A 27,601-nucleotide genomic window follows, 5' to 3' on the forward strand; every position below is an offset into this window, starting at 1 on the left:
CAGGCTGGTTATACACATAGCCAAAGATCAAGCAAGGTTTAAGCATGGAGCCCATTTGGGTAACTTTTCACACCAGGATACAGCAGGATTATAAATGAATCATTCAACAAGTAGGTGGGGCAGGTAGGTGGCATAGTGGATTGATCACTGGGTTTAGAATCAGACTTATGTTGCTGAGTTCAGATATGATTGACTTCAGACACTTACTAGTTGTATGACCTTGGGCAAGTCACATAACTCTGTTTGCCTTAGCTCCTCATCTGTAAAATAAGGTGAAGGAAATAGCAAACCACTCTAGTATCTCTCCCAAAAAAACCCCAAATGGGGACATTGACAGTTGGACATGACTGAAAAATGACACAGTGGTGTAAGGGAGTCACACGGTCAAATTTGCACTTAATTAAAATTACTTTGGAGCATAGGAGGCAGTGGTGAGAAACTGGAGGCAGGAAGACCAATTAAGAGGTTAATAGAATAATCTAGGTGAGAAGTGATAAGGCCTAGAACTAAACTGGTAGCTCTGAGTAACAACAAAGGGTCCAAAACAAGAAATGCTATGAAGATATAGAGGGGAATGTTTGATTTGGTTATTTGGGGTGAAACTGAGTCCATGAAAATGTTAGGATTAGGAGTTTAGGATATTTGGAACGAGGGAGAGTGAGGAGTCCACGATGCTGCTTTTTGGAACTGGAGAGATGGCGGAACCTTGCAAGACCAGGGAAGTTAGTAATTCTGGAGTGATTGGGCAAACTGTCAATTCCTTAGGCCTGTGACTTAACTTAGTTTTCAAATGTATTGTCACCTATGTTTTATCGTATTGTTATTGGTTAAATATTTCCCCACTATATAATGAGGTTCCCCCAGCACGGGGGCGCGTTTGACCCCTCCCAAGCACAGAGAAGCAAAGCAGGTCAGCGTCCTGAGGGAGGGCGGCCAGGCAGGGTGGGGCCCTTTGTTCTCCTACTAGCCAAGGGGGACTGCAAATGAGGGAGGCTGAGACGAGGCAGGGGAGCGCCCCAGCCCCTCAGGAGCTCCTGGGGCGCTCAGGGTGGGCCGCGGGCGGAGGCTGCCCCGGGACGGCCCCTCCGGTGCGAACCCCGGTGCACACATTGTTCCTTAAAACCAACTAATTAATTCGGGGTCAGTGGGAGGAAGGGTCCCGGAGGGATTCCAGGTCAGGGGCTTCGTGTCCGGGTCCCCCCCTCGAGACTCTTCACAACTTCAGCTTCCCTCGCAGGTAAAGGTGCTCCCACCACCTTCTCCCAGAGAGATCGGAAGCGCTTTGTAAACCTCGGTGGCTCCACAGGAATGTAAGCAAGCCGTCCAAGAAGCCCAGTTTACAGGAACTTTCCCAAAAGCACTTCCAAAGACCAAACCAGAACAAATGGAACCAGCGACTTCCTCACGCTTCCTCGTGACTGCGAGGCAGCGGGCGAAACCAACGGCTGAAGTTTTGGGGGGGAGGCCCCGCGGGAAGAGATGACGCCTCCCCTTCGGGTGGACACACAGCACGCAGCCAGGTTAATTCCTGCCTCGGCTGCTTCTCCCTCTTTCCTGGCCCTGGGAGCTTCTCATGGAGCTTCTCGATTCTTCTCTGCAGCTGTGACAACCTCCCCCCCCCGAAGGCAATGGACCCGGCGGGTCACGTGGCGGGACGGGGCTCGTGACTGCGTCCCCTCCCAGATGTTGTCACTCTGTCCACCCCTCCGCCCCTCACTGAGTCTCTGCAGCTGGACTTGCAAGGATGATGTGCGGAGGAGTGTCGGCCACCAAACCGGCCACAGCCGAGACGCAGCGGATCGCCGACCAGGTAAGAGCTGCGGCGGGAGGCCGTGGGGCCCGGCTGCCCCGGAGGCACCGGGCTGCCTCCCGCCTGCCCCGCGCTGCCACGCCTTCTCCTCCGGTCCGTGGGAGCTTTTCGGATGGGGAAGGCTCCGCCGGGGTCTCTTCCGTCTCTGACTCTGAGACCCCTCCAGTGGATAGGGACCAGAAAGAGCCCAACTCATTGTTCACTAGGCGCCTACTGTGTGCGACACCGGGAATCCCAAAACGAGAAATGAAACTTCCAGCAACACCTTAACTAGCGAACCACACCTAGGACTCAGATTTAGACCTGGAAGTGACTCCTGAATTAGCGTCCTCCAGGCTGGTAATCAAAAAGTCCCGCAAAATAGGGTGTCCCACAAGTCTCAGGGCAGTTTAAGCTTTGATAACTTAAGTGTAAGTGCTTCAGACTTACAAAAAGCATCATTTGAATGCTTAATAATTTAAATTTATTTTCATTAATTTTTGCGGGCATCCGGTTATGCATTGTGTGTGCGACGTTTTTTGGATTTCACTTTCTTAGACCGATGAATCTAATCTATCCCTGTTAGGCTGTTTCTTGTATGTTCGAATCAAAACCTTGTTGGGGGAAGTCTTTATGAGACTAAAGTGACAAATGCAATCCTTAATGAGGATTAATGAGCAGCAGATGATTAAAGTTTTTACAAAGTTCAAAAATCTAGGGTGATGTATATATGTATGTATGTATATATATATATAAATAACACAATGTATAGGATTATAGGGTTATATATAACCCTTGAATTTTGATAAGAAAATTAATATTTAAAAATTTAACCTTTCAAATGTTTTTGGAAGTTTGTAGCTTTATTAAAACTTAAAACTGCACTAAGTTTTGGGACGTGGTGTACTTGTTTCTTGCAAGGTAAGGTTCTGTGAGGGAAGAAGGAAGTAATCATTTTAAAGTTGTGGCATTTAACTAGCGAAATGAGAGGCTACTCATCTTGACTCATCTTGTCTTTTTTTTTTTAAGCCAGAAGTTTCCAAACTATTTCTGGTTTTTATGGGAAGTATTAGTAATGACTAGATCTTATGATAACTAGATTACAGGGAATAACCACACAACTTCTGTAAAATAAAACTTATTCAAAGTCTTTTTTTTCTCTTCTCTCACCACTAGGAGAAAACATCATTGGTATCAATGTTGTTTTCTTTTTTAAAGTATATTTTGTTGCTTCCTTTGGTCTTTACATCACAGTCATTTTCCACCTCCACTCCCTTGTGGCAAAGAAAAACAAGCAAAAGCATAATGACTGTATCTCACTGTATACACAAAAATCTGTTTTAGTAGTTCCCTTCATTTCTGTCATGAGGAAAAAAGCTATATTCTTTGGGACCTTCTTTTCTTTGTTTTTTCCTATTACTTTGAATTCAATTTCTTTGTAAAGATTTTTTTTCACTTAATTGTTGTAGTCATTATGTATATTGTTCTTTTAGTTTATTTCACTCCTCATCAGTTCATATATGTCTTGCCATGTTTCTCTGGATTCTTTGTCATTTCATATTCTATAATCCACATGCCATCATTTTTTCTGCCATACCTCAGTTGATGGGCATGCACTTCTTTTCTAGCTCTTTGCAAAGAATTCTGCTATGTCTACGGACTGAACCTGCCTCTAACCTGTGGGTGGCCTGAACAAAACAGAGCAGGCTAGAGACAGGAGAGTCTGGAATCAAACAGGGACATATGTGCCAGGTCCCCACCTCTGGTGGTGGGACCCAAGGTAGTGGTGTTGAACCTTGATTTATTTACTTGTGGCTAGACAAAGAGTCAAACAGTGTGGTGTAGCAATAGTGGTGAGGCAAGGTTATCTAGTGACAAAAAGTGTGTCCATAGCAGGGCTTCATGTTGGTGCTTGCCTGAGCTCAAAATCAGTTCTAGAAGGTGAGTGCAAAGGATTGTTGTTATGCCAAGCTCAGGGCAGAGCTTATTTGCTGGGCCTTAGCTCTGCAAAACAGGGTGTCTCCTAACAGTATCTTGACAATATTTTGGTATTTATTGGGACTTTGTTGCTATCTTTGACTTCCCTGCTATATATGCTGGGTCAGAGGCAAGTTTTTGTCCCTTTTCTTGCATAATTACAAAGTAGTATCCCAAACAGGTAAACCACTTCCCATCTGTCAATGTGCCTTTCTAACCATGACTGTTAGATATTTTCTAAATATCTATTAGATAATTTATAAAAATTTATGAAAATAGATAATTTCTAATTTGCATAGTGTAAATGAAACCTCAGAGCTGTTTTGATGTGCATTTCTCTTACATTTAGAACAAACATGGTGTCAAACTCAAATAGAAACAGGGGCCACTAAAGGGTGCATAATATATTTTTAAAAATTTGTTAACTACTTCCTTATTACATTTTAGTAATAACTCTTATTGTTCACTGCAATACCTCTGTAGTGGATCAGCCTCAAAGCCTTATTTTGAAAATATCTTGTTCATATACTTTGAGCGCTTATATATTGAGGAATGGCTCTTAGTGTAATACATTTTTATCCATTTTCTGTGACTTTTGGATATCAGACCTTTATTGATGTTAATTGTGTAAAAGCTTTTTAAATTGTATATACTTAAAGTTGTCAGTTTTCTCTTTTATATAGATTCCTTGTTTGGTTAGGAATTCTCCCCCCACTAATCATAATTGTAAAAAATGCTCTTTCCTAGAGTTACTAGTTTTATTTTTAAGATATGTGACTACTCCACCTACACTTAAAGGTTAAGATGATTACTATAATTGGCCCTAAATGTCATCATCAAAACAATCATATACATTTATCTCTTGGATTCGAGTTGTGTTTTTTCTTCTGTCCTAATTATTCAGACGCCTTTTTTGTTCTTTATTCCTCAGGTAAAGGCACAGCTTGAAGAGAAAGAAAATAGGAAGTTTCCAGTCTTTAAGACTATGGAATTTAAAAGTCAAGTGGTTGCTGGAACAAACTACTTTATTAAGGTACCATGCAGAAGTACAGTGGTTCTCTAATCTGAAACTGTGTTATTTTAGGTGCCTTCATGAATACTTTTTAGTTAATTGTTTGTAGAGAACTCTAGTAAACTTTAAGGGGCAGACAGAGGTGATGGTATTTTTTGTTTCATTAACTAAATTAAATACTCCATAAGTAGTAGACACCAAAAGCAACAAAAGCATTGAAGGGGGTAGGGAGAGAGAACTGGGACATAAACTAATCCTACCCCATGCAAAAAACCTGGGAGATGGAGAAGAGTTTTGTGGCAGGATATGAAGATCAATCCTTGCCTTTGAAGCAAAGAAATAAAAGGAAGAGTGGTGGGAATGATCCCTTCCCTTCAAACTCCCTCTCTCTCCCTCCTCCTCAAAAAAAAAAAAGTAGGAAAAATCTTGGGAATTTTCTAATTACAAATTGGGTAATTTCTGATCCTACAGTACCAGTACAGTTACTAACCTGTAAATTACCATCGTGTACATCTTGTTCACTTTTATCTGTGTTGTTCAGCCATTCAGTTGTGTCCAACTCTTCATGACCCCATTAGGGGTCCTCTTGGCAAAGGTACTGGAGATTTTTGCCATCTCCCTCATCACTCGTCTCTATACAAGTCATATAAAGTGAACTTTTTTTAATATTCAGTCTAAATAGAATAAAATATGTTGTTTAAATCTACAGCTGTTATTTATTTTATTTTTGCTTCTTAGGTTCATGTCGGTGAAGAGGAATTTATACATATTCGAGTGTTTGAAAGTCTCCCTCATGAAAACAAGCCATTGGTTCTGTCCAGTTATCAAACCAAGAAAACCAAGAATGATGAATTGGCCTATTTTTAATGCACCATTTTGAATAGGGGCCCTTTGTTCTTTTGTATGGGTACATTATATACATCATATAGGCAGGTATTAAAATTTGGGACAATAAAAGAAATCTGATATTTAATAAGTAGCTTTCTGTTTTCTAACTCTGATATATGACCACAGATCGTTTCATTATTCACCAGTGATCTTCAAGTACACTGAACTTATGTAGCAATACAGCTATGCCTTCTCTGGGCCTCAATATCTGTAGTTCAACCTTTCAGTTTGTAAAAGATTGATAACATTCCTTAGAAGAACATGCTGGAGAGCTAATTTTTACCTTTTGGCTAAGGTGGTCATGAACTTCATAGATTTAGAGATAATCGAGTTAACCCCTTCATTTTCAAATGAGGAATCTGAGGCCTGGAAAAATTAATCAACTTGAATAATTTCATACAGATAATAAGTAGCAGTACTAGGACTCATCTGGTTCTAAAGCCGGTGCTCTTTCCATCAGGTTGCTATGCGCTGATGCTTTAATCCAGCAGGTGGCCGCCCTGCAGGGGACCTGCATATCTCTTGGCATTAATTATATCCACATATAATTGGTTTCTTTCAGTTGCCCACATTGAAATTTTCATTTGTAACAGAGTAAGGCTTTTGTGGGCTGTAACTTGTGAATGACCACTTATTTCATCATCTCTTTCCTGCTTGCTGAAATTCTGTGGTAAGACACCTTCTTTCCCTCTACCCCACAAAATGGCCCAGACCCCTTCCCTTCTCCTGTACATTGGATTAGCAAAGTTGCACCCTGGACTTGATTGGCCTCAGCTTTGCTAACACAATTTATTAGCCACATAAGAGCATAAAAAGTTCTAGTCACACATAGATGGGCCACTTGGACGTGGTGGATTTCTGAAAACCACACAAGTCACCATGTCCTTCTTTATATTCTATCTTGATGACCAGACTTATTTCTATATGGTCATGCAGCCAGAAGAACTAAGTGCCCCAGTATCTTTGTTGTATATTCCTGCTGTGTTAGGGCAAAGTAAACCTTTTTCAAACTGCTTAATGACTCAAGTGCCTCATTTTGTCTCAGTATCAAACCCTAAACTCGGAGTGCTGGCGTAAGAGCTACATCCAACAGATGGGCTAGTGGATTGTCAAAATATTAGGAGACACCCTGTTTTCCAGAGCTAAGGCCCAGCAAGTAAGCTGTGCCTTGAGCTTGGCATAACAACAATCCTTTGCATTCGCCCTCTGGCAAAATCATACAATTACTGTATTGCTTTGACCAGCACCTAGTGTTCTACAAGCACGGGGTCCTGAAGCCCTTCAGTGCGTCAAACTTGTCTCATTGTTGGTGTTACCCCTCATTGTTAGGGCTCCAGTTCACTCTGTAGCCATTGGTTAAGTGTCAAGGTTTATCCATACTAAGGTGGGTCCCCAACTAGAAGCGGGCCTGGCTCCTTGCTTGCAAGTCATTTTCCAAATATTGAAATTAAACTTGTTTGATTCCTGACTCTCCTGTTTCTAGCCTGCTCTGTTTGGCTCCAGCCATCCACAGGTTAGAGGCCAGTTTGGTCCAGGGTTTTGGTATTTTCTCATTGGGTCTACCATAGTACTACTGTCAGGCAGCTATTATCTTATGCCCTTTGTGAGCATGGACCAAGACATAACATTAAATAAGGCTTAAAATGTCATGTACTAGTGGAACATGTCATGGAATTGCAACCTAATTCTAGAGGATGACATCATTCCTGACAAACTGTCATACTGAATATATTTGAAACTCCGTTTATGGGTCTTACTGCCTTCCCAGGAAGCTCATTTATTCAGTTTTTCTTTATGCAAGAGAACATATACTATCTGTAATTTCCATCCATTGATAGAATGTAGGCTGTCTGAGGGAAAGGGTTGTCTCACTTCAGTATTTGGTTGGGTTTTTTTGCTCATTTCAGTATTTGTGTCTCCAAAGTTTAGCATAAAGTAGAGGCTTAATAAATCATCGATTGATCCCAGTTCTGCCATCTAGGTCCAAACAAAATAAAGCTGTCTTTTACTTGTCAGCCCTTCCAAGTATTTGAAGCCCCTTGATGCATTGAATGCTGGACTTGCAATCAGGAAGACTCAGGTCCTCCTTCACTTATAAGTTCTGTAATTATGGAAAAGTCATTTAACCTGCTTGTCTCATTTATAATAGCACCCACCTCCCAGGGTGGTTGTGAGGATAAAATGAGATATATGTAAAATGCTTTGCAAACCTATATAAACGTTAGCTATTATACCTTAATAATAAAGAGATCCAGACTTGGAGAAATTGGAGCAATGTCTTTTTTTTTTTTTGGCAATTGGGGTTAAGTGATTTGCCCAGGGTCACACAGCTAGCAAGTGTCAAGAGTTTAATCTGAGGCTGGATTTGAACTCAGGTCTTCCTGACTTCAGGGCCTGTGCTCTATCCACTGCGCCACCTAGCTGCCCCTCTTTTTTTAGTAACAAAAGTATTTTCCCCCTTCCATTGAAAAAAGGAAAATGAAAACAAAAAAACTTGTTAGAAATTCTTGCATTGGCTATGTCCAATCATATGTCTGTCTCTACACCTTGAGTAGTCTATCACTTCTATTAGGAGGTGGGTATCTTGCTTCATCATTATCTCTGGAGTCATGACTGGTCTAAGTTTTTCAAAGTTATTTGTCTTTACAATGTTTAGTGTATTCTATAGCATTGTATGGTTTATAGTATTGTTCTAGTTCTCACTTCCCTCTGTCATAATTTTTGAAAATTGTCCCTTTCACCATTTAACCATATAGCATATTAATACATTCATATAATTTGTTCAGCTATTCCCCAATTGATGGACATCTCCTAGGTTTTCTTTTCTACTATAAAAAAAATCTGTTATAAATATCTTTGTATATATGAGCTCTCTTTTGCTGATTCCAACGGTATGTTTAGTGATAACATTTAGGGCCAGATTGTTTTCCAGAATGGCTGATTCACAGCTCCACCAACAGTTCATAACAACTAGCTTACAACCTCATATTTGTCATTTTCCATTTTTGTCATCTTTGCTAATATGAGAGATGTGAGGTAAAACATCAGAGTTTTAATTTGTATTTCTCTATTGGTGATTTGGAGCTTTTTTTAATGTGGCTGTTGATAATTTAGTACTTTGAAAACCACCTGTCCATATCTTTTGACTATTTATGAATTGGAGAATGGATTTTATTCTTATAAATTTGTTCAGTTCCTTATGTATCTTGGAAATGAGACTCTTATCAGAGAAACTTGGCTGCAAAGACCTTTCCTCAGTTAATGGTTTCCCTTTTAACTTTAGCTGGATTGGTATTTTTTATATAATTAAAATTGTATACTTTATAATCTGATCCTAACTTGTTTGGTCATGAACTCTTCCTTTATCTGAAGTCTTAAAGTTAATTTTCTTTCTCTTCTGAATTATTTATAATGTCATTATGTCTAAAGCTTATCTTGGTACACAGTATGAAATAAATGTTGGTTTCTCATTTTTTTGCCATATAGTTTCCCTAGCAGTTTCTGTCAGAGAAGTGGGTTTTTTTTGTTTCTTTTTTTGGGGGATGAGCCATGTCTTTTTTAACACAAGTTTTGTGTCTGTGGCCAAGTCCCTTAAAACTCTGAGTTTCAGTGTCCTTTGTTAATTAAGATAATAATGCTTGTAGTATTATTAACTCAACCCTACTGCATAGTTATGTTATGAGAGTGAAATAAGTACACACACAAACACATACACATAATAACAATTATATTAATATAGTAGAAAATAAATGTTTTGCAAGCCACTTAAAAGTAATACATAAATGTAGCCATTATTACTTGTAAGTAAGTTACTATTTATTACTTGATATGTAGTCAGAAGAATAAAATATTCATCTAGAACATGGTGGCTGGCTGCAATTGATTCTTAATTCACATCATGGATGAAATGCTCTACTTTGTCAATGCTATCTCTAAAATGTTCACAGAGCTCAACACAGCTTGACAAGTACAAAACCTTATTGTAAAATTTGGGTTAAGTATTTGGTCCTTGGCTCTGTGTTATCTACTGACCTTTGTGTGTCATCTGTGGCTTCTGCAAAACTCCCCCCAAAATTCCCATTTAATATCTTATGCCGACCTGCAATATATCAAAACTGTGATGGAAAGAAGCAAAGTAGGAGGGAATAACTGTAGCATGCTTCAGTTTGTCTTCAAACAACATAAATTCTCTCTCTGGAGGCAGATAGTATTTTTCATCTTAAGTCCTTTGGGATTGTCTTGGATCATTACATTGCTGAGAATAGTTAAGTCATTCACAGTTCATCATAATATATATATATTTGGGGGGGTTAGGCAATGGGGTTAAGTGACTTGCCCAGGGTCACACAGCTTGTAAATGTTATGTGTCTGAGGCCGGATTTGAACTCAGGTTCTCCTGAATACAGGGCCGGTGCTCTATCCACTGCACCACCTACTTGTCCCAATCATCCTACAATATTTTTGTTATTGGGTATGATGTTCTGGTTCTGATCACTTCACTTTCTATCAGTTCATGTAAATCTTTATAGGTTTTTCTGAAATCATCCGCTTTTCATTTCTTATAGCACAATAATATTCCATTACAATCATATACCACAACTTTTTTCAGCCATTCTCCAGTTGATGGGCATCCTCTTAATTTCCAATTCTTAGCTACCACAAAAAGAGTAGCTATAAATATTTTTGTACAAATAGGTCCTTCCCTTCCTCATCCCCCCCTTTAAAAATCTCTTTGGGATACAGAACTACTGCTGGATCTAAGGGTTGTATAGCCCTTTGAGCAGTTCTAAATTGCTCTCCAAAATGATTGGATCAGAACACTACTCCACCAACAATGCATTAGTATCCCAGTTTTCCCACATCCCCTCCAATATTTATCATTTTCCTTTTTGTCATATTAGCCAGTTTGATAGTTGTGAAGTCAGTTGTTTTAATTTTGCATTTAGAGCATTTTTTCATGTAACTATAGATAACTTTGATTTTTGTCTGAAAACTGCCTATTCATATCCTTTGACTTTCAGTTGGGGAATGACTTGTATTCTTATTTGACTCAATTCTCTACATATTTGAGAAATAAGTCTTTTATCAGAGATACTTGCTGTAAAATTTTTTTCTCAGTTTTCTGCTTTCCTTCTAATTTTGGTTGAATTGGTTTTGTGAAAAAACTTATTTTATAATAATCAAAATGATCCATTTATATTTCGTAACACCTTCTATATCTTGTTTAGTCCTAAATTCTTACCTTATCCATAGATTTGACAGGTAAACTATTCCATGCTCTCCTAATTTGCTTATGGTATCACCTTTTATGTGTAAAGCCATTTTATGTGTACCCATTTTGACCTTATCTTGGTATACAGTGTAAGATAGTTTTCTATACCTAGTTTCCACCATACTGCTTTCCAGTTTTCCCAGGAGTTTTTTTTTTTATCAAATAATGAGTTTTTGTCTCAAAAGCTTGGATCTTTGGGTTTATCAAACACTAGGTTACTATGATTGTTTACTGCAATGTATTGTATACCTAATCTATTATTCCACTGATCCCTGCCACTTTTTTCTTAGCCAGTGCCAGATTGTTTTTTTTCTCCCATTTAAAAGGCTTTTATTAAGTATATAAAAGTACAAACTAGCTAGAAGCTTTATATTGTATCATTATTGGTATACAATACAGTTATTGTATAATTCACAACTTATTAATAAGTATCTGGGCCCTAGGTGATATATTGCACAGGCCCTTTTTGCTACTAATTTCAAAGTTACTAACTCCCAGGGGACATGCCACCTTAGCATTGTTTTTTTTAGGGCAAGAGACCAAACCATCTTCCCTAGCCTCAGTTCTACTGATGATCCTGTTAGAGCCAGAGGTCAGGGCAGAACTGAGGAGTTGTGAATGGTGTTAGGTGCTATGAACACACTCCAATGATAATGACATTTAGTCTTTTGCAAATGATTATATCCAACTTGGTGCAAATTTTAGGGATACTTGTCTGTATTTTACAGTTTGGATCAAAGAAGGGTGCTAGCCCAGCTCTCTGGACCATCTTTGGTGGGGAGTATCAATTGCATGTTACCCCTCCCAAGTCGAATAATATAATTTACAAATGTTAAACATTAATGAAACAGGACATGGGCTCTTACCCAAATAGAATAGGGCTATTCTGTGCAAAAAACAATTACCACTGGCCTAGTTCAGCTCCACTCCACAGAGCTTTGGGTAGGGCACAGGATTCAGGGTCAGGTGTGTTAAGGATTCAGAATCCAGGATGTTGAGGCCACCCACACCATGACTAAGAAATAGCTTTAAGGCCTAAGCTTTTATCCTACCTCCCATCAAGCTGTCAGGGAGCCTCTAACCACCATCCAACTATCCATGTATTTGCCACAAATTCTGACCATAGCTCCATGTAATTTGGGAGAAAAGGAGCCATCGTTTCACAATGGAGCCATAGCTTCACAATGATCACAAACAATTCAGTTTCTGAACTTTGAAAATTCATAAACACCTATTGATTTTACAGGACCTAAGAGCAAATGCAGCAGCTGACTGCATTTATTTAGTAACAAGAAAGCCATCCATTATACATGTGTCCATGTAGGTGGTAGGCTGCCTTTGTGGTTGTATACAATGTAACAGCAAAGTAACTTTTTTCCTTGGCAAGTCTTTCAAAAAGAATTTTTTTCTGCTGTGATTAAGCAGGACGCACTCATCCATGGGATGGACGAGTTATGGAAGCAAACAAAATAATTCTGTAGTTCAAAAACAACTTGGAATAAAATGACTATAAGTAGTTCTCAATTAAATATAACACTCTAGATAATTCCTTCCAGCGGTTTTGCTTTTACCATCTGGAGAAAATGAGAGCTAGAAAGACTGAGAAATTTTTTTTTAAAAAGTCAGAAGTGGGAGGAGCAGATTGCATAAGATCCTGGTCTTGGGGGCCCCTAAAGCTCCCTGGTTCCAAAGTACTTCCTAGAACTTTAGTCATGGGACATGGGTACTAGACCTGCGTCAGTGGCAAGAACTTCTGGTAGTAGCTCTTGGTGACATCAATCATCAGCTCCTGGGTACACTCTGGGAGCTCACCAGAGAAGAGTCCTGGACAACCTGAGAAGATGGTGAATGGTGGGACTACAGTTTCAGGAAGTAATACTGTATTGTCTAGAATTTTGCAACAGTTTTTCAACACATAGCATCAGCCAGTTTATACAGTTCTTACCTGTGCGGACATAGGAACAAATTTTGGCTCCACTGACCACACAATCCTCTTCAATAAAGACACGGTCGCCAATGTGTAGAGGAAAGAATACAACTCCTTTGCTGAATTTCTTATATGGTGGCTTTATGATGCTATGGCTTTTCACAACACAGTGGTGCCCAATTCTTACATTTGCCAGATCCCCTCAAATAATACAGTCATTCATTATGATTGTCTTTCCATTTAGGACAGTTTTGGCTTCCACACAGAACTGAATGTTGACTGCCTTTGTTTCCAGATGCCTTCTCAATGTACTCGGACTTATTGTAGAGTAGCTTGCTCAACTCTATCTCTGCAACCTTTGTCTCCAAAGCTCAAGTCTCCCTTCCTCTTGCTTCCAGTCTCCCCAGATTGTTTTAATAATTACCACTTTATAGTACAATTTGAGATCTGGCCAACTTCCTTCACATTTTTTCATTGATTTCCTTGATATTCTTAACTTCTTTCAGATGAATTTAATTTTTGGTAGATTTATTGGTATGGCACTGAATGAGATTAATTTAGGTAGAACTGTCATTTTTATTATATTGGCTCAGGCTCCCCATGAGCAATTTTTCTTTTACTTTTCTTATTTGCTTTTTAAGTTCTTCTAGGAGTTCTTTTTGAGCCAGAGACCAATTTACATTTTTCTTTGAGGCTTTGCATGTAGCTATTTTGACACTGTTGTTCTCCTCTAAGTTTGTGCCTTGATCCTCCCTGTCACTATGGTAACTTTTTTTTTAATTAAACAATTTATTTTTAGTTTTCAACATTCACTTCCATAAGATTTTGAGTTTCAAATTTTCTCCCCCTCCCTTTCCTTTCCCTCCCCAAGATGGCATGCAATCTGAGATAGGCTCTACTTATACATTCATATTAAGCATATTTTCACATTATTCATGGTATAAAGAAGAATTAGAACCAATGGAAGGAACCATGACAAAGAAGAATCAAAACAAGACAACAAAAGAAAAGGCGAGCAAATAGTATGCTTCCATCTGCATTCAGACTCCACAGTTCTTTCTCTAGATGTGGATAGCTTTTGCCATCATGAGTCTTTTGGAGTTGTCTTAGATCCTTACACTACTGAGCAAAGCCAAGTTATAGTAACTTTCTATAGTCAACTTTTTTTTTGGTTGTTGTTTTTTGTTCACTTTTTCTGCCTATTTTGTGACTTTGTGCTTTTATGTAAGAGTTAGGCTCTGCTCCTGCACTGTTCTAAGCTTCTTGTTTCTGGGCTTGTGGCTTTGCTACTGGCTTTCACTGGGACTCAGAGCCTAACTGCCCAGGGGCTTACACTGATGAGGGCTTCCCTACTGGTTTGTACTGGGGGTAGGGCCTTCCTGCTGGCCTCCCCAGGGGTGGGATCTTGCTGCTGGCTGGCTTCAGGAGCAGGGTCTTGCTACCAGTGAGCAAAGGGGGTTGGATCTCACTGGTATTTGCTAGAAATGTTTCACATGAACTATTTTCTAGGTTGGATTTTTTTAAATATATAAGTATAGGATTTTAGTAAGATGAAATTAAAAATGATTATTCTAGCTGCAAATCAATTTAAAGCATTTATTAAACAACTACTATTGGGAATATAAATTAAAAAGTCAAGGAGATTACGTTCTAATAGAGGTATATAACATTATGGAAGAGTGTTGACTAGGTGTTGGCCAGGTCTGATTCAGGTAGGTGTAGTGGTTCAGGTTCAGAACAAAATGAGACACTTGTAGGCTACTTAGTCATAGCATGGAAAGGGTACAATATTGATTCAATAAAGCACAATTTAGCTTCCTTGCTGATCTTGCTGGCAAAGTGGTCAGAAACCTGAGCGAACACAGAAGATGCCCTCCCTTGTGCCTAGACCTTTGGTAGGTCATGGCATCCTATGCTGGGGCCTGCACTGGGATTGACTCTGCCCCCTCCCCTCCTCTCAGATTCTTTACAGATATTTGCTGGGATTTAAGTCCTAGGGAGTTACTTGTTTAGCCATTCCCCATGATGGCCATCCCTTCAGTTTCCAATTCTTTGCCACCACAAAAAGGTGATATAAATATGCTAAAAATATAAATAGGCTAAATTTTCTGGACATGGTTCCAAATCCCTCTCCAGAATGGTTGGAGTAGCTCACAGTTCCACAAACAGTACATTAATGTACCTATTTTCCCACATCCCCTCCCTCATTTATCATTTTCCTTTTCTGTCATCTTAGCCAATCTGATGGGTGTGAGGTAGTACCTCAGTTGTTTTAATTTGAATTTCTTTAATTATTGGTGATTTAGATCATTTTTTCATGACTATTGATTACTTTGATTTCTTCTTCAGAAACTTCCTATTTATATCCTTCAACCATTTATCAGCTGGGGATTTATAAATGGGCTCAATTCCCATGAGACGTAATCTTTATCAGGGAAACTTGCTGCCAAGATCTACCCCTCACCCAGCTCCACCCAGTTTCTTGCTTCACTTCTAATTTTGGCTACATTGGTTGTGTTTGTGCAAAACCTTTTCAACTTTATGTAATCAAAATCATCCATTTTACCCTGCATTAACCTCTCTCATGCTCTCTTCTTAACTCTCAGAAGTCAAGCCTTCAACTTCATTCAAGTGAAACTGATCCCTCCAAAGTTACCAATGACCTCTAGTCTTTTTGTTTCAGGTAAAGTTTTCCACCTTATATTTCAATCTATTTTCCCCCCAACCCTCATTTCTAGTTATTTTGGAATTACTCTATTCTCTTGGGCTTCTCAACTCACAGTGGTTTTTTTTCTTCTTTTTTTTGGGGGGGAGGCAATTGGGCTTAAGTGACTTGCCCAGGGTCACACAGCTAGTGAGTATCATGTGACTGAGGCCAGATTTGAACTCAGATCCTCCTGACTCCAGCGCTGGTGCTCTGTCCACTGTGCCACCTAGCTGTCCCTCACCGTATTTCTTCATTTTATTTTTTTCTTCTTCTCTTTACTTCACATTTTTAGCCTCAGTTCTTGATTAGGGACTTTGCGCTCAGGACAATCTTCTCTCAGGCTGCACCCAGTCTCCTTGGTAACCATATATTGTGGCTGATTCTGTCTCTGCTTCTGTCCTGACAGGAAAGGGTCAAGATCTGACTTCAGGTACCTGAATAGTGGAGTTCACCTTGGCTTGGATTCTGATTCCTGGCTGGCTTCCAGTCTGTTTTCCTGGAACAGCTTCTCTCCTCACCTCATAGCCTGTTTGCCTACACTCACAATAGCTTCGTTGGCAAGGCTCTTCTCCTCACCTCTGCTGGTTTTAATCTGGTTTACTAGAATTCATGTTGGATACCTTAGCACAAGCCATCTCCCTGCCATTTCTGGTTTCCACGTTTACTTGAGTTGGCTCTGGCTTACCATCTGTCTTTGCCACTTCTGAAAATATTATCGCACAGTTCTAACCTATAAGAACTCAATTCCATTTCTTTTTAGTTGTCTTTATTGTTGATATTTCTCAGATTCTTTGTAGATATTTGCTGGGATTTATGTGGAATGTGTTTAGTCATACTAGTATCTGGATTTTGCATACAGTTCAGCATCAATGTCAGAAAGAATAAGGAGAAATCTTCAGAAATGAACTTTGGGATTCAAACCAGCAGCAGCTGGGCCAAGGACTCATCACACAGTGACGCTGCCTTTTAATGTGAACGTGAGGGGAACAGTGCCGTGTAGGAAATGAGCTAAGAGTGAGCCCACTGTCTCCAGAGATTGGGATGGGATAGAGGAGAGTATACCCCCCAGGTTGTTGGGAGAAATGTTTGTATTTTTGTTACCGGTAAATGTTTGAAGTAAATTTGTTGTCGTAGTGGTTTAGTTGTGTCTGATTCTTTGGGACCCCACTTGGGGTTTTCTTGGCAGAGATACCAGAGTGGTTTGCCATTTCCTTCTCCAGCTCATTTTACAGATAAGGAAACTGAGGCAAGTGACCTGCCCAGGGTAAAACAGCTAGTAAGTGTTTGAAGCTAGATTTGAACTCAGGTCCTCCTGACTCCAGGCCGAGCACTGTATCATAGACTGAACTGCCCTTAAAGTAAATATCCCTTTGTAAAAGCTAACTATGTTAAGTGGTTAAACAGAATTGGGACGATACTCACTGGCAACTAACAGTGGGGAGAAAACAGCCAAAAGGGACTTAAGTTGATGGCACTGGAGGAGAGAAACCCCAAATCTCTCTCCTGAGGGGGAGATATAGACAGCCAGGCTCTAACAGAACGACCGAGAACATACTCACTACATGAGGACTGCTCTGATTGCTGGACAAAATGTGAACAAAACATGCATGCTACTTCAGTTAGGGTGGCTTGTACAATTCCAAATGGATAAAACTCTCTTGTTTTACATTCTTTGTATCTGACCTAACATTCAATTTAAGTTTTCTGAGGTTAAAAAAAAAATCAAAATACAGATGCAGTCTGAGGTCCTATTCTATTAAAAATAAAAAAAAAAACCAAAACAAACAAACAAACAAAAAAAACCCCAAAAAACTTTCTGATCACCAGCCCAGAAACTTGCAATCAACTTCTTTAGTCAAGAGCATCAAATGACTTCATTCTAGGCGAAATTTTTCTTTAAATAATAAATCTCATAAAACAAACCTAAACACACAAATAAATATATATATTTATTATAATCATGTGCTATTAATAATTATTATTATTTTACATCAGGGCACTTCAGGAATCACAATGCAGGCTTTCCCTTTGCCTATTTCACCCAAACACTAAGAGAACCTTAATTAAAACTGATTCATGTATCGGTGCAATTAAACCAATACTGGTTTAGTCTGCTGAAACTGCCAACAATGTATTTAAAAATAGGCTCTAACAATTTTGTTATGAGTAGTATAATAAACAATCATTTTATAAAAATCTAGTGACATAAACTGCAAATTAAATTAGACCATTACAATCACCAGAGTAGTACCAGATAATGAATTAAAACAAGCTAATAAAAATGGACCATAGTTTTACATCCTTCTATAAAGCCACACTTTAGTAACATCTTAACAGAGAAAGGATTTAAAAATGTAATCAATAATAGCTGACCTTTACATAACACTTTAAAGTTTACAATGCACTGAGAAACAATTCAGATGCTCTAATATTAATAAGTAATTCTGTTCCAACAAATCTCCCACAGCTTGTGATTGCTTATTAGATCTCTTTGCAAGTACAAATCTGAGACTTTCTCACATTACTATTAAGTCATACCAGAGATATTTATATTTCCACCGATAGATCTTTGAATTTGAAACTACAACTGCCACCTTTCCTCATATTAAAGGTTGATTGGGGATGTGCTCCGCACATAAATGATGTAAATATCACTTTGTGATTTTTATTGTATTCATGATGAAAAATAAATTTCCTTTAAAATAAGTAGGGATAATAAATGAAGTGATGAAGATAAAATAACAGAAACTTATTTTCTTATGGAACTAAAATGATTTCTATGTAATGATCTCATGTTAACACACAGATCTCTGCTATCAAACTGTACTTTTAAAGTGTATATATATATATGTATATATATATATATATATGTGTGTGTGTGTGTGTATGTGTGTGTATGTATATTTAGAATTAAAAAACCATATATGTATATGTATGTATATACGTATATGTATATGGCATAGGGACTACTTTTGGCACAAAGTCCTTGCCCTTGAAAACTCTTTAAGGTCATGCTTCCAAGGACAAATGAATCATAAAGTGATAGCATTTCAGATTATTTCACAAAGCCAGAAGAATTTACAGGAGGCCCTTAGTAGTAAAATGTTTCTGGTTGTTCTGAGACAAGATACTAGATAAGTAAAACCTAATGCAATACTCAATTTTACCATTTAAATAATATTTAAAACAATTTTAAAATTAGTGTTTGTCAAACCAAAATGTGCATTTTTTTTTAAGTTAAAGCGGTATATACCATAATTTCAAATCACAGATCAAGGATATATTCCCACCCCTTCAAATTTTAACATATTCATTGCATTTTCAGTTTTGTATTTCTATATTCTCCTTTCTCCTGCCCCAAAGTGCATACAGCCTCTAAGCTTAAAAACAATGCCTTGGATTTTCTGATACATTGCTATCTTGCTTTGATTCAAATTTGGTAACAACTTTGTATACTAACACTTTGTAAAGCCCCAAATTTACACTGATTTTAGACTCTGCACCTTGTGTTCTAATTTCTTGGAGGGGGGGTGTTCTATGTCAGAATGTTGCAATCTTTTCACTTTGAAGTAACATCAACCAGGTCTCTTCCACAGCTCTTTAGCTCTGATTTGACAAAACATTCTAAGTCTCAAGAAGCACTATTTATTACCTATATATCTGTGGACTTGATGTAAAAAAACTGAACTGTCAACATGATGCAGGAAGTGATATTAGTGACTTCATTGGCCAAGAGGAGTTAAACCACACAGAAACGATCTACAATTGTTTATGTCTAACTGACATTCATCAGCAGATTGAACCATTAAAGAACGTATAGATTTTTAAAAAATAAACATAAAATTATAAAGTGAAATAGTATAGCTAACTTAACAGAGAGCAAAAATTACTATTTATTTTATTGTAAGAAAAAAGTTAATAAATTTTCATTTCTGGAAGACAAAAGATTAAAAATATAGTTTGATAACCACAGTTACTGAGCTCTGCTTTGCTAACACAACTTAAACGTTATTTTTATTTGTGGGAGGGGAGGTGATGTGAAGAGAAAACATTTGGTTCTCCTTTCACCAACAACCATATCCCAAAACATCACTCATTACAATATACCCAGATATGGTGCTGACACTAGCTAGGCTTCAAGTCTTTACTTCATTGTAGACTAGAGGGCTTCTCCAGAAGTCAAGTGATAAGAATCAGCCAATAAATTCTACAAAGATCACTCCACAGACAAATGGAGAGGGGAGTAGGTAGTGAAAAGCTAAGCAGGTAGGACACGTCAAAGGTGTTCAGAATAAATAATTCACCTAGTTATCCTACTCACTATAACTCTAATACTACCTTCTAAACCTAGGCAAGACAATGAGAGCAATCATCCTTCTCAAGTGAAAGGATTAGGGAGGGCCGAGCTACTCTCCAGTAAGTTCCTAGCTACGACCTCAACCAAGAAGGAAGGAGATCTGTGGATGGCTTTTCTGGAGCCAGCAGTGACGTCGGTCCAAGGGAGGACCAAGCTGCAGAAGTTCTGTTGCTGGCTTTGAGAAGAGACCCTCTGCCTAAGGGAAGATATGAGAGCTGGCCTTACGGCCTCCTGGCTTTGAGTTCTTTTGATAGGAATGTGGAAAGTAGAACAAACACTAGTGATTATCTGGCAGTAGTGCTATGTAATTATAGAGTGTTTGACACCATACTATGAAATGTTCATATAAGTTAACTAAGAAAAACTAGTTTTCCAGGGGGAAAAAACTTTGTGTTCCTTGTTATGCCCTTCAGTGCCCTATGTCCCCCATCCTAGTGTTCTTAGATCATTGGGTTCCTGATAAAGATGCTCATGATTAACAAGTCCAAATACTACAAATTCTCTCTTCCTTAAATAAAGAGGATTTGCTTCTATGTATTGACAAAGAAACCACCAAATGTGGCATCAGCAAGGGAACTGTAATTGTGGGTGGGCAGCTACTTAATGGGCCCTGGCCTAACAGTTAGCTGGCTTCTTTTCTTTTAGTCTTGGAAAATTATCTGTGGTCACCAGAAATTTCAGAGAAGAAAGATTCGCTTTCATTCTTAGGGCAGAAACAAAGGAAAGGATAAGAGGCAGTTATTAGAGAAGTACAAAACTGCCACCCCAATGCTTTGGCTTCTGTGAAGACCAAGACAAGTTGTGAAAGGAAAAAAAAATGTATTACTAGAATTTTAAAAAACTGAATGTATCCAAGGACCTTAAGTTGTTCAGGTCAAGAAACAGTAGGTAGTCAACTCCACTGGCATTGCAAATGACTAATTGATAACATTGCATATGCTACCTTCCTTTGCCCAAGGAGTTCCAATCTCCCAGTACTCACCCTCCAGACTAATTCCATGAACAAATCTGGATGCTGAGGATTTTGAAAGAGACATCCTTGTGATATTGTCCAGGGCAGTATACAGAGTGGATAAATTGAGGGGAGAGGCCTCTCCTTCTCTGAACAAGGAAATAAAATCCAAACATAGCCATCACATATTTTGACAACAAGAGATCTGCTGATACTTGACACTATTTTGAGAGAGAAAAAATATCAAGTTTAAGTCACATCTCTCAGGCAGACATTACATTTTTTACAGGAAGGGAAACAAAGACATCAATACATTGTGCGTTATTGGGTGATGTATTCACATTCTTTATAACACAGTGGCTTCCACTATGATCTCTGGATTCTCTATATCCATTTTGCTTTGGACCATTCTCAGTTCCAGTTGGGCTGGACTAGGCTTCTTCCCTTTTCCAGCTTGCACTGAAAGAATAAATCAGAATGTCAACTGAAAGGAAACGAAGCAGCGAAGAAAAACAGTTTCTTATTGCTTCCATTAGGAAGGAAGGAAACCTCTGCCTCACTGAGAAGGGGAAAGCTGCCAATAGTCAGGTTACTATTATACTAAAGGCTAGGGTGGAGAAAGGGGCAACTGTTTTATGTAGATGATAATTTCCCCTCTAAAAGGGGTAGGAAGAGATTCTTAGGATCTGATTAGCAAGGGAAATTAGGGTTTGAATGACTGGTTTGGCTTTCTCATTCTCTACAGGCATAAAAAGCCCAGTCAATGTAGAAATGGTAGCCTGGAGGTTTCAGCAGAATTTCCAATATATTTCAGTGAGATAATCAGATTGATTCTTTTTTTTTCAATTGATCCTACTTACAGTTAATTGACTTTGTCCTGCAACTGCCTAAGTCATGGTTCTTTGTCTCTGAACTTAGTTCAAAAATTCAGCTGGCCTGTAAATGAGATAAGTTTAGAAATCCAGTTCTCTTGTTAATGACTGTCCTACTCTTTGGCTAGGAAATCTGTTGCCCTTGAAGGAGGCAGGTGGACATCAGGGTGTCTGGTCTAACATTTTTACACCATCAAGCTATCCTTCAAGCATGTCTGGTTTATTACCCAAAGAAGTCTAGATTCATATAATGAACAGTTCTTAGTCATAGGAGGGAAGAAAGGGGTGGTTGATAGCCCTTATTCCCAATCTCCATCCAATCATATCTTTTCTTCCATCTACAAAGCTAGTCTTCCTATTTTCTGTACTTCCCCAAACTATAAAAGATAGCTATCCCCCTCATTTGGGGTGTTAGCTTTGCTGAGGAAGCTGAGACCCTATTTATTGGTATATGTGCATTTTACTAATCTGTCATGCTCAGAACTTTGTGCCTCAGTCTACCTTAATTTTAACTGTTACACAGGGATGATTTCTTGACTAAATGTTGCCAACTGCTGCGGTGAACATGAGGACTCTGGGGAGTTACATATTACCTGAATTTATTTACAAATTTGTTTTTATTGCATCTTATGATCCCTAGATGCCTCCCTGTCTTCTAATTCATAGCCTTACTCTCTGGACTGGCCTCAGCCAAGATATTTGGCATGGCTGGCAGGGATTGTTTGCAAAGACTACAAGATTAAATTAATTGCTAAAGTAGGGAAGGGTGGGTGGTGTGAAAGAAAGAGAGCTTTGGTGACTGGATGGCCAGAGACAGAACCCAGGTATGTTGTGTTATTAGGGGCAGATGAGATGGGAAGCCTTGTTACTGGGATAAAGAGGAAGCTCCCATTTATCACACTGGATAATGGGTATGATGAATGCTTGAAGAGTTTGATGAGGAAAATAGGAAAATGGCAAATTTAAGTGTCCTTGGATCTCATTAACAGTTTTAGAAAAGCCAGCTTACCAACGGGGATAATGAAGAAAAAATGGCCCTTGAATATTCAGCCTAAGAGGCAAAGGTGAATGAGCTTTTGATCTTTAAGAATCTGTCTTCAAGAAGACAGAGAAGCAGCTTATTGATCTAGTAACAGCACAAGGGAAAAAGACAATGCTAACTGGAGTGGAGACTGAAAAGGCTACAAATGGTGAACAGCCCTGACTTAAGAGGTTTCCTTTCCAAATATGTTAAAGCTTAGCATGGTTATGATTGTAAGAAGAGAATAAGAACAGCAGCGAATAACAGAAATTGGGAATTGGAGCCTGTATGGTGGTAGCCAGAGCTTGTATGACTCCACATCGTGAATGTAAACTACCTTGCATAAAAGTAAACAGGAAAAGAAGCTCCAACTATCTGATGGGAGAACTTGAACACAACCCTGAGCCATCCCTGGCATTATGCCTTCTTTGTTCCTTTTCTATATAATACCTGGCCTGCTCTGAGGCTGGCAAGGGGATCCATTTTACTTTGTCCTGCTGCCATCCAGGACAACTGACCCCTAGTGAGTAAGCTCCCAAATTAACCCAATTAACCCTAATAAAACCTATTAATAACCAAGCTGGCACTTTTAAAAAAATTAATAACCAAGCTGGCACGGGCCCTTCTTTCTTTGGTATCTCAATATTCTCTTGGAGGCCATGCTAACCTACAATTGGCATAATTACGGCAGAACAGATCTGCCCCCTTACAGAGATGTAAGTAAGAAAGCCTTGGGTTTGTCTCATTACTTCTACTGTTTCTTAGGCAGTGACTTTCTTGAGGGAAGTCAAAAGGATGGACAGGCTTTTACCACCTTAGAACTTAGCAGTCAGAGGGGAAATTGATACAGCTAGGTAAGGAATCATTAGAATAATGCTGAACGAGGGTGTGGTCTAATTGGGGCTGTTCAGTTTTTGTCAGTTTCAGACTTGAATCAGCTTGAAAAGTGTGATAGGGAACCATGTTTAAATCCCTGCTCTCACATAGGTTAGGCTAGTTTTTGTCAGTACCTTAAAAGGTACTGATTCATTCCACCAGCCTTGTTTGGTTCAGGGGACTAAGGCCTCGGACTGCTCATGTCATTTCCTCACTGCCTAAGTGGCAATGGTGGCTCATGACGGGTAAAAATTAAGATGAGGGAGCTTCACTCAGCTGAAGAAATTCAAAATGTCCTCAATGTCTATCCTTGTTGAATAACCTTTTTTTTTTTGGATACGACTAAGTAAATCTTCCTTTAACTGCTTAAGTCTAGTAACTCATTTTGTTCCAATATCAAACCTAAACTACCAGGGGACTGGCCAGAGTCAGGATCAGTGCAGAACAGATGGAATAAAGTCAGCTAAACCACCCCTTTTGTGCCTTTTTTTTTTAAAAAGGTAGCTAAAATGAGAAGTTCTGTATCCTTGGCCTGATAAATATACATTTTCTCTACAGTAGGTCTCCATCAGGAATAGTAAAGAGATAGGCTTGGGGGACTGGATTCCTGTCCCCACTTCAGGAGCACTCTACCCCTTCCCTATGGCCTGCCCATCTTAATGGCTTCATACTTTGGGGATAGGCCTTTTCTTTTTTTTTTTTTGACCATCACCACACAGGCCTGGGAAAACGTACTTGGAAAAGTGGGAAATTGGGCAGCCCCTGTGACAATTTAGGCAATTGTGTTTTGTTGTCTGCAAAACCGGGAAAGATGGCAGAAAGCAATGTGCTCGTTGCCTTATTAGGTGAACAATACTGCCAAGGTAAAAATCTTGAAACTAGATAGGGATAAAAGGAATTTTTATAATAGGCCGCTGGTGGTAATAAATAACCCCTATCAGTTAATTTTACAACTTGGTCTGCTATTATTTTTCTTCTTCAGTTATCTATTGATATATCTCATTCCTCTCCATTAACCTGCTATAAATTTTACAAGTTTATCCTTGAAATGTAAATCTTTACCTTTTTTTGGGGGGGGGAAGGCAACTGTAAATCCTAATTGTATCTTTTTTTTTCCTCTGAGGTAACTTGAAACTACACAAGCCTTAGGAAAAACTTTGTCTAATACTCAAGAATTAATCAAGAACTCTGACTCTGTGCTCTAAGCATAATAAAATCTGGTTTTCAAATGTCTCTACATATTGATAAGTATGATTGGCAGCAATACCTATTAAGGAATCATTTAATATTTCCCTAATAGTCCTCTTAGGGTGAGAGCTAAGGTGCTTTTGAGGCTAGTCTGTTCTACCTGCCTGAGTTATTGTGACTTGGAAAGGAAGAAGTACCAATAGTCAGGTTACTACATACTAGGGGACCCTCAACAGGGCCATAGGGGCAGCCTAGCTTCTACTGAGGGTTTTGGTGGGCGAGACCACTAAGGGAAGGAGCACACTTGCTCAGACAGATTTGGATGGAAGACCCTGTGTTTGGGTCTCAGTTGCGCTGCCTCAGCAGGGAGAGTGTACGGAAGGCATGGATATTATGAGTTCTTGGGGGGAAGTACTTATACAGGGACTTATGGTAGATATTGTACTGATTATTGTAGATAAGGCTAAATGGAAGCCTTGGACTGGCTTGAACCATTCCATGAAGTCAAGATTAAACAACTTTAAAGAACTGAAAATTGTTAGTCTAGAAGAGACTACCTTTAGCACTTTCAATAGTCCTCTGAAGAACATGGTGCATAGCTGACACCGTCTTTTCACATGCCACCTGTAATAAAGGGAAGGAAAACAATTGACACACAACTCCTTCTGTGACCCACAAACAGTTTATGTAATATTTAAAGATTAACGTGGAAGTTTTGTTAATGAGAATTTAATTTTCCTTTCATCAGTCACCAAGGAGATGGCAGCTGGGTTCAACATAGTGTATAAAATTACATTTCTTTCATACTATAATTAAAGACAAAGGATAAAATCAAGAACAGTATGTCTAAAAACAAGAGGTCATAAATACTTAACTCTACATTTTCAATAAAAAGTTTTTCTTTAGGGCCAGCTAGGTAGCACAGTGGATAGAGCTCTGGCCTTGGAGTCAGGAAGACCCAAGTGCAAATTTGGCTACAGACACTTGACATTTAGTAGCTGTGTAACCCTGGACAAGTCACTTAACCCAGACTGCCTCACCAAAAAAAAAAAAGTTTTACTTCACTCAGAGGAAATTAATTCCCTATATCTTCCTTTCTACATGGTTCCTGCCCCTTTCAAATTCTTTGTAGGGAGATGTCAAATGCCTCTGCTACAAAGGGGCAAAACCATTGGATGTAATTTCTGAAAAGTTTCTCTAATCCAGAGAGACTGAGTGAGCAGCAAGTGCTCTAAGGGAAAAGATTCTGCAAAGCTTTAAAAGCTCTGGTGTGGTGGGCTGGGTCCCACTGCAGGCTCCTTTCAGAACCCCCTCCTCTTTAACATCCTTGCTCTTCCCTGTCAGCCAGTCTCAAACTCAGCCTACTGGCATATTTCAGTAGATCTCTAAAAAAGTTTTTTTCACTAAACATGAAGAAAGAAAAAGAAATGAGTATTTCCCTACACACAACAGAACACAAAAAAAGATCATTCTTAAAATATAGACATATGAATCCCAAATACCTATCATACAATCTTCCTTTTTAAAAAAGCTCTATAAATTCAATATGCCACTTTCAGAGCTTTCTTACTTGTCTGTTTCCTTTTAAATTTGCTCCTGTTCGAAAATGATAAATGCTGGAGAAGATGTGGGAAAACTGGAACACTAATACATTGTTGGTGGAGTTGTGAAATGATCCAACCATTTTGGAGAACAATTTGGAACTATGCCCAAAGGGCCACAAAAATGTGCATACCCTTTGATCCAGCAATAGCACTTCTAGGGCTATATCCCAAAGAGATCAAACAAATGGGAAAAGGACCCACATGTATAAAAATATTCATAGCAGCTCTTTTTGTGGTGGCAAAGAATTGGAAATGGAGAGGATGCCCATCAACTGGGGAATGGCTGAGTAAGTTATGGTATATGAATGTAATGGAATACCGTTGTGCTATAAGAAATGATGAACAGGCTGACTTCAGAAAAACCTGGAAAGACTTATATGGTCTGATGCTGAGTGAAGCGAGCAGAACCAAGAAGACTTTGTACACAATAACAGCCACGTTATGCAATGACTAATATTATTAAACTGAACCCTTTTCAGCATTACAAGGACCTAAGACATCTCCAGAGGCCTCAGGATGGAAAACGCTGTCTACATCCAAAGAAAGAACTATGGAAGTCAAATCGCTGTCACTTATTTTTACCTTCTGTTGAGTTTTGTTTCATCTTTCTGATGGTTCCTCCTATTGGTTTTAATTTTTAATTACAACTTCACTAATGTCAAAATATGTTTAATGGGACGTAAATGTAAAGCCTATATCAGAGTGTGTGCCATCTTAGGGAGGGTGGGGGGAGAAAAATTTTCAACTCAAAAGCATATGAAAGTGATTGTTGATATAGCAAAATAAATTAATAAAATTAAAAAAATAATAAATTTGCTCCTGTTCTCTTCTGTGAACTTTTCCCTTTATCCAGAACTTAAATTCCCCAAAAGATAACATTTTCACATTAAAAACAAAACACCAATAATAGGACTGTACTGAGAATCTTCATTTTATATCATTTGCTTAAAAAAACCCACCCTTTAAATTCCACAGTACTTTCACAACTGTTCTGTTCATCTGTGCTTATCTCCTATTGTTTTTTATAGAGTTAAGATTGTTTCAATGGCCCTCTTTTTATGGTATTACTATTTGTTCTTCTTATCTCTCCCTCCCATTAAAAACAATTGAAAGAAAAAAATCCTCATAAAAAAATCAGCGCAGTCAAGGAAAACAAATC

The 27,601-nt window shown here is 38.8% G+C and overlaps 2 protein-coding genes and 1 pseudogene across 2 annotated transcripts in view; 1 reads left to right on the forward strand and 2 right to left on the reverse strand.

Annotated features, from left to right (window-relative positions):
* The first annotated feature begins 1,659 nt into the window (after window positions 1–1,659).
* On the forward strand, window positions 1,660–5,754 carry CSTB (cystatin B). Its single transcript, XM_020973882.2, has 3 exons — window positions 1,660–1,810; window positions 4,698–4,799; window positions 5,517–5,754. The coding sequence occupies exons 1-3, from the start codon at window positions 1,745–1,747 to the stop codon at window positions 5,643–5,645; spliced, it is 297 nt and encodes a 98-aa protein (XP_020829541.1). The 5' UTR covers window positions 1,660–1,744; the 3' UTR covers window positions 5,646–5,754.
* Window positions 5,755–12,664: 6,910 nt separating this feature from the next.
* LOC110199172 (dynactin subunit 5 pseudogene) lies at window positions 12,665–16,207 on the reverse strand (annotated as a pseudogene).
* A 1,301-nt stretch (window positions 16,208–17,508) lies between these two features.
* The window catches only part of PDXK (pyridoxal kinase), a 74,527-nt gene continuing 64,434 nt past the window's right edge, over window positions 17,509–27,601 (reverse strand). Inside the window, exons 11-12 of the mRNA XM_020973883.2 lie at window positions 25,396–25,462; window positions 17,509–21,340 (exon numbers count right to left, since the gene is read on the reverse strand). Of these exons, the coding sequence (XP_020829542.1) occupies window positions 21,228–21,340; window positions 25,396–25,462 (180 nt within the window). The 3' untranslated portion in view covers window positions 17,509–21,227. The remainder of the gene's footprint in view (window positions 21,341–25,395; window positions 25,463–27,601) is intronic.

The sequence above is a fragment of the Phascolarctos cinereus genome, unplaced genomic scaffold (genome assembly GCF_003287225.1).
Source record: "Phascolarctos cinereus isolate Bilbo 61053 unplaced genomic scaffold, phaCin_HiC Scaffold_726;HRSCAF=1367, whole genome shotgun sequence".
Taxonomy (NCBI): Eukaryota; Metazoa; Chordata; class Mammalia; order Diprotodontia; family Phascolarctidae; genus Phascolarctos; species Phascolarctos cinereus.

Excerpts from the sequence above, each read along its gene's own strand:
- CSTB (XM_020973882.2), top strand. The coding sequence starts at position 1,745 with ATGATGTGCGGAGGAGTGTCGGCCACCAAACCGGCCACAGCCGAGACG. Across the intron at positions 1,811-4,697 it reads CGCAGCGGATCGCCGACCAG|GTAAAGGCACAGCTTGAAGA; the intron begins GTAAGAGCTGCG and ends TTTATTCCTCAG. Across the intron at positions 4,800-5,516 it reads GAACAAACTACTTTATTAAG|GTTCATGTCGGTGAAGAGGA; the intron begins GTACCATGCAGA and ends TTTGCTTCTTAG.